General features: G+C 33.4%; 2 protein-coding genes across 2 annotated transcripts; one reads left to right on the top strand and one right to left on the bottom strand.

Moving 5' to 3' along the window:
* Positions 1–6,517: 6,517 nt before the first annotated feature.
* Positions 6,518–6,871, bottom strand: LOC116212134 (pheromone-processing carboxypeptidase KEX1-like). Its single transcript, XM_031546708.1, has one exon. It carries the CDS (start codon positions 6,869–6,871, stop codon positions 6,518–6,520), a length of 354 nt encoding a protein of 117 aa, XP_031402568.1.
* Positions 6,872–9,362: 2,491 nt separating this feature from the next.
* On the top strand, positions 9,363–11,225 carry LOC116211744 (oxygen-evolving enhancer protein 1, chloroplastic). Its single transcript, XM_031546251.1, has 2 exons — positions 9,363–9,714; positions 10,283–11,225. Exons 1-2 carry the CDS (start codon positions 9,475–9,477, stop codon positions 11,039–11,041), a joined length of 999 nt encoding a protein of 332 aa, XP_031402111.1. The 5' UTR covers positions 9,363–9,474; the 3' UTR covers positions 11,042–11,225.
* The last annotated feature ends 2,612 nt before the right edge of the window (positions 11,226–13,837 follow it).

Below are 13,837 nucleotides of genomic sequence, written 5' to 3'. Positions count from 1 at the left end.
TTATACAATCTCTTGTTCTATGTCACTGGATATACCCCTTCGATTACCCACCAGTTTCGTTTCGTATTCCGGTGATTTAATTAATCTTCAGCTCTCTGTTTTTTCTTTTTTTTCGGCCAGACCACAGGCCCATCTGCGCCTTAGCCCTAGTAAGTGCTTTTGAAAAGGAAACAAAGAGTGAGCGCGCGTCTTTTGTTTTGTTTTTTTGCCTGAGCAGACATGAGCATGCGTTAGCTTGTTTGGGATTAAAGTTGAGTATTCTATTCTAACTCTATATATATATATATATATATATATATATATATTTAATTGGGTTGTAATGATAGTGTTGTTGAATTATGAGAAGAAGTGTGAAAAAGCACGAAGAGTTCAGAGAAAGTATTAATTATATTGTTGAATTATAGAAAAAGTAATGAAAAGTTGAGAGAATTTAGTATTAAAAATTGAATTGAATGGTTAAAAAAATTAAAGAAAAAGAGAAAAGTAATAATTGTATTGTTGAATTGAAGATAAATGGAGTAGAGCGAAAATGGGCATGTACTTCGTTGCATGGTCAATTTTGTGTTTTTATTGTTTTTAAACAAATAAATATCAATAATTAAATAATGAGTAAAATCGATCAATTTATATTATATATTGTTCGGGTAAGACATTGTATATTTTAGTTATCCTAAATCATGAAAAGGTATGGTGCTAAATTATTTACGCATATATGCCTTTATTTAACATCATGATAACTTTCTAAAAATATACTTATCGTTTGTGATAGTGTAAGACTTATTGATTATTAAGTAAACTCAAGTTTCTTCGTCTATTTTGTTTTCAACCAAAAACAATACGATGGATGCTCATGCACTATGACTTCACAGAGATATATGTTGGGAAACGGCTAACCAAACTCCCAGAAATTACAATCTTTTACCAAATGCGTAAATTAAATAGGCAACCTCAAAATAAAGTAAAGAAAATTCAGCCCAAGAATACCAAGATTTTTAATGTGGAAAACCCCAAATTCAGCCTAGGAATGCCAAGATTTTTAACGTGAAAAACCCCTTTATGTAAAGGGAAATTATGTTTTCAACCATTGAAATCAATAAATCATGACTTTGAAATAGTTTATCAAACACTGCTTTTACTTAAAAATCAACATAAAAAATACTTATATCACTGCTGTCGCACTCCCAGACAAAGCCTTAAACTTCTGCCATGGGGCTTGAAATATGGGCAGTAAATGTCATTAAATTATTTAATCTTATTTTATACTAACTTAAAACTAGTCACTTCACACATACTTTGTGCAGGACTATTATTCCGATGATAAAAATCAATATGTTTATTATTTAATTCAATTTCATTTAATCCTTAAAATATGTAACTTGTTTATTATTATAGAATTTACTCTTAGCTAATATTTAACATATGTAAGTCGGGGAAGGTATAGGGTGCAGTTAATTGCACCATATAATCAAAGTAAATTACTCCAATTTATAGTAAGTTACTTAAATTATTATTGAATTACTAATGAAGGAATTAATTTACTAACAAAAAAGTAAATTACGCAAATTTCAAGGCAAATCATAAATATTTGGAAACAAGCATTACAAATTTTGAAATAAATTACATAGGTTTCGAGACATCTTATTTAGTTTTTAGTAAAATACCTAAATTGTACTCACATATTTTAATTTTTTTATAAGTACATATTTAGTAATTTACTTGATGGTATAGTGTAATCAATTTTTTCAGTATGAATTCTGATATTCTGAAGTCCAATTGGGTACCGACTAAACCACACAAGCTGGGTCGGACTACTAAAGGATAAAATTCTCTCAACCTGGATTTTCTTTATTCACAATATTCGAACTCAAAACCTTACTTAAAGAGAACAAGTATTGAACAAGTTGAACCAACCCTTACTGGTACTGCAACTAACTTTATTGATTGCATTATCGAATCTACACACACACACAAACACACGCGCGCGCGCGCGCGCGCGCACACACACACACACACACATATATATATATATATATTTATAAACTTGACTACACCTTAATAAATAGGGTTAGAATAGTAAACGTCTTAATAAATTAGTATATAACACAAAATTTAAATAACAATAATTCTTACTATTGCAATTAAAGAAATCTATACCAAGAAATATTAAAGAAGGATTCTAAACGTTCTACCAAAAAAAAGAAGAAGGATTCTGATAACTTATTCTTAGGAAAATAAGAATTATTTAGAATTATATTATTTTTTATTAAATTAATTTTAAAATTCATTGTTAGCATTATAAAAGTCAAGTTAAGTAAAACTCTTATTGAAGTAATAGGCTCATTTTTATCTAAAATTATTCAAATTTACAAAACTTAGTATATGAAATATGAGCTAGAATAAAATATTAGCGAATATTTCACTTTAAATTTTATAGATTTTATGATTATTATTCTTTTACTAAATAAAACTAGGTATTTGAATTTGTAGGATTAAAAAATTATTTTCTTATAAATTAGATTTATAATTGAAATTATGTATATGAATGATTTTACATGAATGATTTTATTTATGAGCTCTTGAATTAATATTATCTGACGTGCATTTGAAATTTAACTTATCACAATTTATATAATATTTAAAAAGTATTTTGTATATTACTGTAAATTATAATTTGATATCAATTATCGTCTTAATATTTCACTTTTCATAGCAAATTTGTCTTTACAAATTTCGTGTAACGCACATGATCAACAACCCAGTTTCCTTATAAATAGAGGTACACTTTCAATTTGGACACTTTCCTCTTTAAGAAACTCTGTTATGTTTCACTAAGCACTCTACATGGAAAGATTTAAAGAAAATTGACACTTTGGTCCCGAAAGATTTCATAACCACCAGTTTGGTCCTCAAAAGATTTTGTTGGACAAATTAATCCTCCAAAGATCATTTCGTCAAAAAAAAAAGGTCTAGACTTCAAGTGGCCGCTAACAGCCGTCACGGTTGCTTGATGTGGAGGCTTATGTGGTCATCAAAATTCTTTTTTTTCCTTATCTCCCCAAACCAAACGACACCATTTTGGTCTAAACACATTGACCAAAAACGTTTTCGTCGCCATTTCCCCCTTCTTTTCTTCATCTGACTTCAAATTAACTCCCATTTGAACCCTAAAATCCCAAATTCAATAGATGAAGGAAAATTACACCAAAACCTGTTCGAGCATGGACAGGGGCCCGCAAAACAGGGAAAGTGGTGGGCTCATCTTTTGTTACTACAAAAAGTGAGCATTAAGGATGATATCAAGCACCATTGCAAATCTAGACATTCATTTTACAAGTGCCCTTTTTGGAAAAATGATACAATGACTTACGGGTATTTTGAGTGAAGGATCATTTGGATATCACTGGCAGCTTGTACCAAGAGCATAAAATAATTACTCAATTAAGGAAGAAGATTGAGAGGTCTGAGAGGATTGATATGTAGATGAAGAGATGGAAGCTATTTTGTTGGTTTTTGGCTATGGTAGTAGTTGTATTAGCTTGTTTGCTTACGATGAAATGAAAGATGACTATTTCTGGTGATCCTTGTGGTTTGTTGGAGGTCCTTTGGGTCAATAAAAGGGTAAGAATTATGTATTATACTATTGTTTGTTTAATGAAACTTTTGTTTGAGCAAACGATTACCCTTGTTTGAAGATGCATATTGTCAATCTCCGAAGTTATTATACAACATTTCCTTGCAATAACCTTGTTAATACCAAAGCGAAATTACCAAAGCCAAAGTAAATATATGGATCTCGATACACTCCGAGTGCTTGCAGTTTACATATAACAAAAGCAAATGGGCAATATAAATGGTCAAAATGATGATTGATATTGCAAAAACATTCATATTGCAAGCTAAGTTAATGCAAAGTGAGCCATACAATTCTCGGATATAGGCCAAGTAGTTTCCGCAACCAACATTAACTGTACTCCATTCTCCAAACAAAGCACAATTCTAATTTAGTTTAATTCAATCTATACAAGTTCCATCCCACAAAATGACATTGAGCTATCAACACCCAAAAGCTTGAATCACCACTGCTTCAGACAATGCAAATACCTATATGTACTTCTTCATTCCCTTCTCTTGAACCTAAGGTGATGTAGGCTCATACAGATGAATTTCAATAGTAATACTCCCACTATCTTCTTCCCCTGCATTAGACAAGTCAATGATTGAGCCACAAAAATCAAATTAGGATCCCAAATGCAAACAAGTTTATTATTATGCCTAAGTGCTATCTTAGGAGCATTTGATCTTGAAAGGCCAGCTACTTCAACAGATTTCCTTGTTCTCTTCTTCATCTGATTAAAGGACAAAACCAATGAAGATCATAACCAGAACATATTAATAGCGATAACCATAAGGCATGAAACTTAAACGATAATGACTCCAAATGATACCACTAGGGCATTCGTGGCTGAGCTTGCAATAGTCGCAGGTAAATTCTTTTTTCCCTTATCCTTCACAGTTGTGGCCTTGCAAAGCCTTCTATTGTGACTTGTCTGATCGTACTTTCCGCAAGCTATGAGTTTGTACTTCCTTTTTGCCTTGTATGGATTTTTTGGCATATCATTGCCTTTACTCCTTTTCTTCTTTGGACAACCACCAACCCTAGAGTATTGAAGAGGCAGAACATGATTAAAGACTTGCTTCTCCCAATGGTCTTCCCCTATTATTGGTTGAAGATATGACTAATAAATCATTTCCCATGTTTCCTTTGAATAATAAAGATGCAAAAACTTCTCAAGGTCATAATTGTTCAGCCCCATATAAACCACTGCATGCTTACAGGGGATTCCACAAAGATCCCATTCCCCACAAGAACAAGTGTGTTCCTTCAAATCAACCACATACTTCTCACTGCTTCTATGAATGTGGTGCAATTGATAATGTATTTCCTCCCCATCTCTAACCCAAGTAGGATGCAAGAGTTGCTAGTGACCTTAGCCATTCTAAGCTTGCTTTGAGTTGTGGGGGTAATTGGACCATTGTACTTAGCCATTTGGATTCTAGCAGCATTCATCTTCCTCATGATATACATTCTAATCCCCTCTAATATGGTAATAATAGGTTTCCTTTCATATTCATAATTGCACTATTAAATTGTTCAGACATGTTGTTCGTCAAGCTCTGATTCCTACTATAGGCTCTCAAGGCTGCCCTTGTCCATGATTCTGCAGGCAAATCTACTAGGTACTCCCATGCCTTGACATTTATTGACTTGAGTTGTTCTATATTATTTTGAAACTGAGGCATAGTCATTGATTTAGCACAATCACATAACTTGTCGTGTAGTTCTTTACTTTTCCCAAAATTCTTCGACACATTTGCTTCAATATGTCTCAAACAAAACTTATGAATGCATCCTGGAGCTAACTCCTCAAGTGCAGGTAGAAGCCTTACAAGTAAAAATGTAGAGAACATGCTAGATATGAAACAATGAAAATTCAATGTTAAAAGGAAGCTACAAAATGAAAAGTTTAGTACCTTTTGCATATCAGAAATAAATTCGTAGCCATGAGTCACGAGATCTCCTTTATTTATAAATAGTCTAGTTAAGAACCAACTCTAGTTTTCCTTTGTCTCTTACTCCACGATGGCGTAGTTCGTAACATAGAATGAACGGTTTCCATCTTGCGCAACTGTTTTCAGTAATTGGCATCCATTATAGCCTCTTAAGTGACAACTATCTAAGCCTATTAGAGGTTTGCAGCCAACAAGGAACTCTCTCTTAGTTGCATCACATCAGATATAAAGTTTTCCAAAGTGTGGAGGGTGTTGCAAGTCTACTCTCTTAACCTTAAGCCCACATGTAAAATCAGGGTTGTTTTTTCTAAGTTCAGCACAGTAATTACAAAGTTTGGCATATTGTTATTTTTCTAGCCATTCCACAATTTCTTTAGCTTTGTGTAAGGCTCTGTATATCTTCTTCTCATATACTTTAACCATATAAGTTTTAGTCATATAATCGTAGACTTCTCTAACAGTCATCTTAGGATTTCTTCTTAGCCCATCCACTAACTTGTGAGCAACCCACTTCCTATCAGCTTGATGATTCTTGAGCTGCCTGGCACATGTGTGGATGGGGTTAAATGTCTTTATTTGGAAACCTCCAAACTGTTATCCCCGACTTCAAAATATATTCCATGGGCAATCATTCTGACATATAAACTTACACCTAATCTTATCATTTTAATAGGCCTCCCATGTGCAATGGTGCAATCTTTCACAACTTGCTTGAACAATTTCAAAGTTGAGAAAATCATCTCCAACTGTAAATGCAATTGACCGAAAGTTGTATTTTGGTTGAAGTGAATAGGCATTCTATTATCATCTTCATCATCACTCCCTTTCAAACTTCCCATCTCCTCTAAATGGTATTCATTTGGTTCAAACTCATCGTCATCAACTTTTTTCCCTACAGTAACATCAACTATTGATATGCCATTGTGTGCCCTCCACCTTAGTTTTCTTAAGATCTAGTTTCATGATCCTTATCATCTTCAGACTCAACATCTTCATCGTCAACATCATATGCTCCTACTTTCCATTTACCATCTTCATCATCACAGTCAACACCATCATCACTGTTAGTGGCTCCTTCATCATTATCATCATTAGCTCCATCACCAGCTCTATCTTCACCATCATCACCAAGCCAATCATTAGCAACTCTTTCACTATCATCATTATCACCAAGCCCTTCACCCCCATCTTCAACATCAACACCTTCACTCTCTTCAGAAAGAGACAGTGTAAGGTTTTCCAAACCTTCTTCAATCTCAATAATATCTGAAACATGAGCTGCCACTTCAGGATCCAACATACAGTCCTCAAAATAAAAAATCAAGTTCATTCACATTTACAACAAAAGCATACAACCTACAAATTTCTTCAACTGATTCAAGAACTCTCAACCCATATTGTAAATAAAACTGAGGCTCCAACCAATAAACCTTCTTATATAATTTAGGGGTATTTACCTAAAATGGCCCATGGTTTGTCCGTTTTGTCAAATCTATCATATGTTTTTTTTTGTTAAATCTATCCCATAGTTAACTTTTTGCATCAAATTTATCTCAGCGTTATCTTTTTCGTCGACATCTAACGGCCGTGCTGACGTGGCACCTACGTGGCAAGTGTGGCCCACTATCTCTTCGCGTAACACGTCAGCACGACAGTTAGATGTTGACGGAAAAGATAACGCCAGGATAGATTTAATGCAAAAAGTAAATCATGGGATAGATTTGACAAAAAAAATATAGGATAGATTTGACAAAACGGACAAACCATGGGCCATTTTAGGTAAAAACCCCTATAATTTATAACCATGCTCTTTAAGGTACCATTTAAGTACTATAATAAATACTTTGCCAATTTCCACCATCTCCCATGCATTTATCTCTTTCTCGACATATTGTAAGTGGGGCTCAAAGACAAACTTGCCCCCACGGTATAAGACAATGGTGTATAGATCATCCATGAGCCCACAAGCGGAATAAAAAACATTAAAAAAGAGCAAATTTTAACATTAAAAACACTAAAATAGCATGAGACTACTGTGGTCTTTGGACCATAACTTCAACCAACACCTTTTGCCAATTTTGAAGGGTCAAAACTTCCATTCAACGCCAAATAGAGGAATCTTCACTAACCTCGAAGTAGACAAACGAGGTGGACAACTCTGCTCCTGTCAATTTCACCACAAGGGGGTAAATCGCTCTGTCCTAATCTCCATCTTCCGTTACAAGATTGTCAATTTGGGTGCGGAAATGTGTTTTTCACAAGGAGATGGAGGATGGAGATGATGACATCGTTTGGTTGATCTACCCTATAGGAAGAGGAAAAGGAAACAATAACATTTTGGTTGGTGGTGTTAGAATAAAACAATGTCATTTGGTTTGGGGAAATAAAAAAAGAAAAAGAAAAAGAAAAAGATGGCCACATAAGCCTCCACGTCAAGCAATTGTGATAGCCGTTTATTACCACTTGACGTCTGTATTATTTTGTTTGACGAAATGATCTTTGAAGGATTAATTTTTCCAACAAAATCTTTTGAGGACCAAACTGGTAGTTATGAAGTCTTTCGAGGACCAAAGTGTCAATTTTCTCAAAGATTTACCCACCTCACCCCCGATCTATCAATGACTAGATACATGCCTGCACATTGTGTGGGCTTGAAAATTATTTAATTTATGTAATTTTATTATAATTTTCATGGGAACTTTTAATGCATTCTTGAATTGACAAACTTTTCATTCTAAAATTTTTAATGTTTATTTGCAATTTTTAATATAATATTTAAGTATTACAATTTTATCAAGAACAAAATAATAAAAGATAATAAAACTTAAATTGATAATTTCTGAATGGAATTTTCTCGTATTACATGGTACTTTTGATAATTTTTATTTGTTTTAAAATAGCTAATAAAAGAAGAAAAAAATTGCAACACGATAGAAAGAATTAAACTTGATTTGCATGAGATTATTATTGCAAATAGAACATTACAAAAAACTAATATTCTAGAAGAATACATAACATATCCACGCTATGAATAAAAAATTGTAATATAATTAATTATCTTTTAATTTAAATTTAAACTATGCAAGAGCATGTCAATCTGAAAGAAATTGGTCAAGGTAAGATGAAAAGCAGAAAGAAATGTGTAAAAAATGAATTTTCTCTTGTTTTATTTATGGGATATGTAGTACATTGAATTTAGGAAAACATTTAGAGAAAATATTTAATTATTCAAAGAAAATCTTTAATTATATTCCTAAGTGCAAATAATATAGACATATATCTAAAATTCGTTGCACCGATACATATAATATTTGGTAATAATTCATTTAATTTACCTTAATAGATACGTGCATCTTTTTTTTGCATTTATTAGGTCTCTAACTTAAAAAGTTATGTCACGATAAATTGGGAGTTTTACATCTTGAGTTGTGTGACGCAACAATATCTCGAGGTCCCCGTTCATTTATATTGTAATTGATTAAGGGATGATTGATAACTTGCTAAGTCGAATTCACAATAGATTTTCACTCCATGTGCTGGCCAGAGGACTCTCCGTAATCGCGACCGTGGGACATATGAATGTCTGGTTTGGATGACAAACTCACGTTCATGCTGACAAATCAAAGTCCCAGTCATCATCCCAAAGGACCGACCCCAAGTATCTTTCTATCAAATTCCAAGCCAGCCACGTGGCAATCCCTGAAACCATCAGCACTACCATCTTCCTCATCAGCCAATTAGAGACCACCTTATCCTATCCGTTTATCTTACTACCGCCATAGCCACCAATATCACTCCCCCATCCCCTTCCTCACAAAAAGGCTTTGCACTCTCCAAGCTCCATTCCAATTCCATTACCCTCCTGACCTGAGGCAGAGCGTAACAGAGAGTGAAGGAAAAAACATGGCGGCTTCACTACAGGCGGCGGCTACGCTTATGCAGCCCACCAAGCTGGCCGCGCCGGCCAGGAACGGCCTGCAGCTGAGGTCGTCCCAGAGCGTGTCAAGGGCCTTCGGGGTCGAGCCGGCTGGGGCCAGAGTGAGCTGCTCTCTTCAAGCCGACCTTAAGGACTTGGCCAGCAAGTGCGTCGAGGCTACCAAGATCGCGGGGTTCGCCCTCGCCACCTCCGCTCTCGTTGTGTCCGTAAGTTCGTCGAACTTTTTATTTTCCCTCTCGGATGGATGAATCTTCTTTGGGCATGTTGGGATGTTTCCAACTTATCGTATTAAGAGCTTGCTTGATATTCGATTAGCTTGCCATGCGGCCTCGGTTAAATATCTCGCTTCCGGCCAATCGTTTTGCATAAGATATATTATATTGTGCATGTCATGCATTGTCCGTGCTTTCATTGCATTGAGATTATTAATGTGGGAGGATAATAACTTGTAAGTATGTAGCGAATGCAGTATGCCGGTCTTTCCTGATTGTGTGTTACCTTGACTCGTCGTATTATCGAGTATCTGCAACAAAGTTTCATTCATGAATCAGCCATACAACTAGAAATATTGGGTGCATATAAAGCAATAAGCTGGATACTCCATGATATTAATGACCATTACAGTATTACCCTTCACTCGACGAGGGAGTTAATGTATGCATCGCATATCTGAGTAAGAAGACAGAGAAAAACTGAAGAAGAATGCGAATTGAAATGCTATATCAGATTTTATTAGTTAAGGCAACTGAACAAATTTTATGATTGATCTATCAGGGAGCCAGTGCTGAGGGAGTACCTAAGAGGCTGACCTATGACGAGATCCAGAGCAAGACCTACCTGGAAGTGAAAGGCACAGGGACGGCGAACCAGTGCCCGACCATCGACGGTGGGGTTGACAAATTTGCCTTCAAGCCCGGGAAGTACAACGCCAAGAAGTTTTGCCTTGAGCCGACCTCCTTCACTGTCAAGGCTGAGGGTGTGAACAAGAACGCCCCGCCTGAGTTCCAAAACACCAAGCTCATGACCCGTCTCACCTACACCCTTGATGAGATCGAGGGCCCCTTCGAGGTCTCCCCTGACGGTACTGTCAAGTTCGAGGAGAAGGATGGCATTGACTACGCTGCTGTCACTGTGCAGCTTCCTGGAGGGGAGCGGGTTCCATTCCTCTTCACCATCAAGCAGTTGGTTGCCTCCGGGAAGCCTGAGAGCTTCGGAGGAGAGTTCCTTGTGCCCTCATACCGTGGCTCATCATTCTTGGACCCGAAGGGCAGGGGTGGCTCCACCGGATACGACAATGCCGTGGCCCTGCCGGCTGGTGGTAGGGGAGACGAGGAGGAGCTGACCAAGGAGAACATCAAGAACACGTCGTCCTCCACCGGGAAAATCACCTTGAGCGTCACCAAGAGCAAGCCCGAAACTGGAGAGGTTATTGGAGTGTTCGAGAGCCTTCAGCCTTCGGACACCGACTTGGGGGCAAAGGTTCCAAAGGATGTGAAGATCACTGGGATCTGGTATGCCCAGCTTGAGCAATAGAGGCCTTAAATGTATCTAAGTCTTGGGGTTGTAATTTGGGATTGTAAGTTGAGGAGCACTGAGACCATTTATCTTGATTTGTATATTTGCTGTCTTCACATAATGATTTTTAGGTTCCAAGCTTTTGTGCCTGGATCATGCATGGAATCGTGTAGATCATGAGATTTCTTGCTGGTGGTTGAAACTAAAACGTTGCCCCTTTTTTCTTTTTTTCTTTTTTTCTTTTTTCCTTTCCGGGTAAGAGGGAGGTATATATATATATATATATATGAAGTTATATCTCATGTTATAAATAGCGATAGAAAAATAAATTGTTAATATTATATAGGATCATAAACGTAAATGTTTAAGGGCAAATTACAAAAAAAAATTCAAGTTTTGCAAAATGTCTCAGTTTTGTCCTAAATTTTATTTTGTAACAAAAAAAACCATAAGTTTTCTAAAATGTCTCAAAAATGACCTCCGTTATAACTTCCGTCAATTTTTGCCTACGTGTGACCTACGTGGACTGTTAAAGGGACCCACTAGCCTACGTGTGACTTACGTGTACTGTTAAAGGGACCCACCATCAGCAGCAAAAATTGACGGAAGTTATAACGGAGGTCATTTTTGAGACATTTTAGAAAATTTATGGTTTTTTTTGTTACAAAACAAAATTTAGGACAAAATTGAGACATTTTACAAAATTTGAGTTTTTTTTTTTGTAATTTACCCAATGTTTAAATAAGATTTATAGTTAAAATATTATTTATATGAAAAAAAGCAAAATTCTTACATTAAATAGTAAAACAATTAAAAGCTATTTATTATTTATTTTTAGTTATTGTTAGCAAAAAAAATATTGTTTTATAATATGAATTTATAAAAATTTATATAATTTTTTATCTATTCAACTTTATATGCTGCCAAGATATCATGCATTTTTTTATATCTAAATAATATTTCGAGTTAAAAAAGTACCATAGTTATATTTAATAGCTTTGCGCCATATCTACATGTACATATAATAAAAGAGAATTGATACATTTATTATGCATTAAATATTTTATTGCAACTAATTAATTTTATTTAAAGAAAATATTTCAAATAAAAGATCTTATAACTTTTCTACCATGATAATAGCTAAAATATATTTTAGATAAATTTTGTAAATAAGCTTTTTGCTCTTATATTATCATTGTAGCAATTAAGTATATGTATATATATGTAACGTTGATAATATACTAATGAAAAAGTATTGTTACCATATTTTAACATTTTGGTTTTTAAAATTGAAAAAAATGAAAAAAAAATCTATTTTCATATTTTTATATAACATAAAAATCATTAATATGAGATTTATAGAAAAGATACACCTTACTTATGAAAACATATTTGATGCAAATTAAAAATACAAATATTCATAAAAGAAATCACTTGATAAAAGAATTGATTATATTTTTTTCACAGAGGTATAGTTCATTCATTATTTGAGTTCCCAAAATACGATTATATCATAACATAAATTCACTCAATTAGAATTTGTTAATTTTGATAATATTTTAACAAAATTTCAAATATGAGCAAAATAAACATTATCAAACACCACCAAATTTGAGAAAATTTGATGCATTTAATGATGTGAATTAATAGAGATGATGAAATTATGAATTAATTTGAATATATGGATAAATATATATAATATATAACAAATTATACAATTTCAAAATATATAATAAAGAATTACTATACTTAGAAGTTATATAGAATGAAAATATAATAGAATATTATAGTTTGTATTGATGATTCAAAGAGTAATAATTAACAATCTTCAAAATTTATAACTCATATTAAGTTTTATTTTGTTTATCGAAATACAACACTTCAATAATTATAAATTCAAAAGTTTGTGAACCAACTTACTTAAAAAATTACTACTATATAATGAAACAGAAATAAGTATATTCAATAGTAAATGTCTTAAGAAAATTAATATGCAATATATAAATTAAATATAATTATTATTATCAATAAATAAATAAATATATCCAAAGAAATATATTAATCACTTATCGTTATTTCATAAGTAAATAATAATTCATAATTTTGAGGATTTCATCAGTAAAATAATTTTAAGGAAATTAGAAATTATTCACAATTTAAAAATAAATTTTAAAATTGATTGTTAGCTCTATAAAGTTCAATCAAGAAATCTCATATCGATTCCATTTTATCGAAAAGTATTCAAACTCACGAAACTTAATACATGAAACATGATTGATAATAAAAATAAGCTTTATACTAACTTAATTTATAGATTTAATGATTATTATTCTTTCGTTAATTAAAGCTAAGAATTTTAATTTTTTAGGATTTTAATTTTTTTTTTATAAATTAGATTGATGACTGTGATTATGTATATGAGCATTCTACGCGAATTATTTGCTCGAACTCTTCAATTAATATTATTTAGCATGGGTTTGAAACTTACCTTATTGAAATTTATATAATATAGAAATAAATTTTCTATACACTAATATAAATTATAAAATGGTAGCAATTAGTGTCTTAATAAAATCCGTGCAATGCATAAGTTCAATAACCTTGTGAAATATAAATTCTAATAACTAATAAAATGACACGGATAGTCTCATTAGGTATCGAACCTAAAATCTCTTGGTTACCATGAGAGGGCGTGCGCCACTGTATTACATAATCTTTTGATCTAAAACGTTATCCCTACCAGAACATGAATCGACAACAATTCGAATTTTTAGGATGTGCATAATCGTACTCTTGATAAGTAGACTTGATCTA

Source organism: Punica granatum, chromosome 6, assembly GCF_007655135.1.
Source record: "Punica granatum isolate Tunisia-2019 chromosome 6, ASM765513v2, whole genome shotgun sequence".
Classification (NCBI taxonomy): Eukaryota; Viridiplantae; Streptophyta; class Magnoliopsida; order Myrtales; family Lythraceae; genus Punica; species Punica granatum.
Note: the sequence above shows the minus strand (reverse complement) of the source record. Positions and strands in the feature narration are given on the sequence as shown.

Bases quoted from the DNA above. Each gene is read 5' to 3' on its own strand.
- LOC116211744 (XM_031546251.1), top strand. From the start codon at position 9,475: ATGGCGGCTTCACTACAGGCGGCGGCTACGCTTATGCAGCCCACCAAG. The intron at 9,715-10,282 runs GTAAGTTCGTCG...TTGATCTATCAG, and splicing joins CCTCCGCTCTCGTTGTGTCC to GGAGCCAGTGCTGAGGGAGT.
- LOC116212134 (XM_031546708.1), bottom strand. From the start codon at position 6,871: ATGTTGGATCCTGAAGTGGCAGCTCATGTTTCAGATATTATTGAGATT.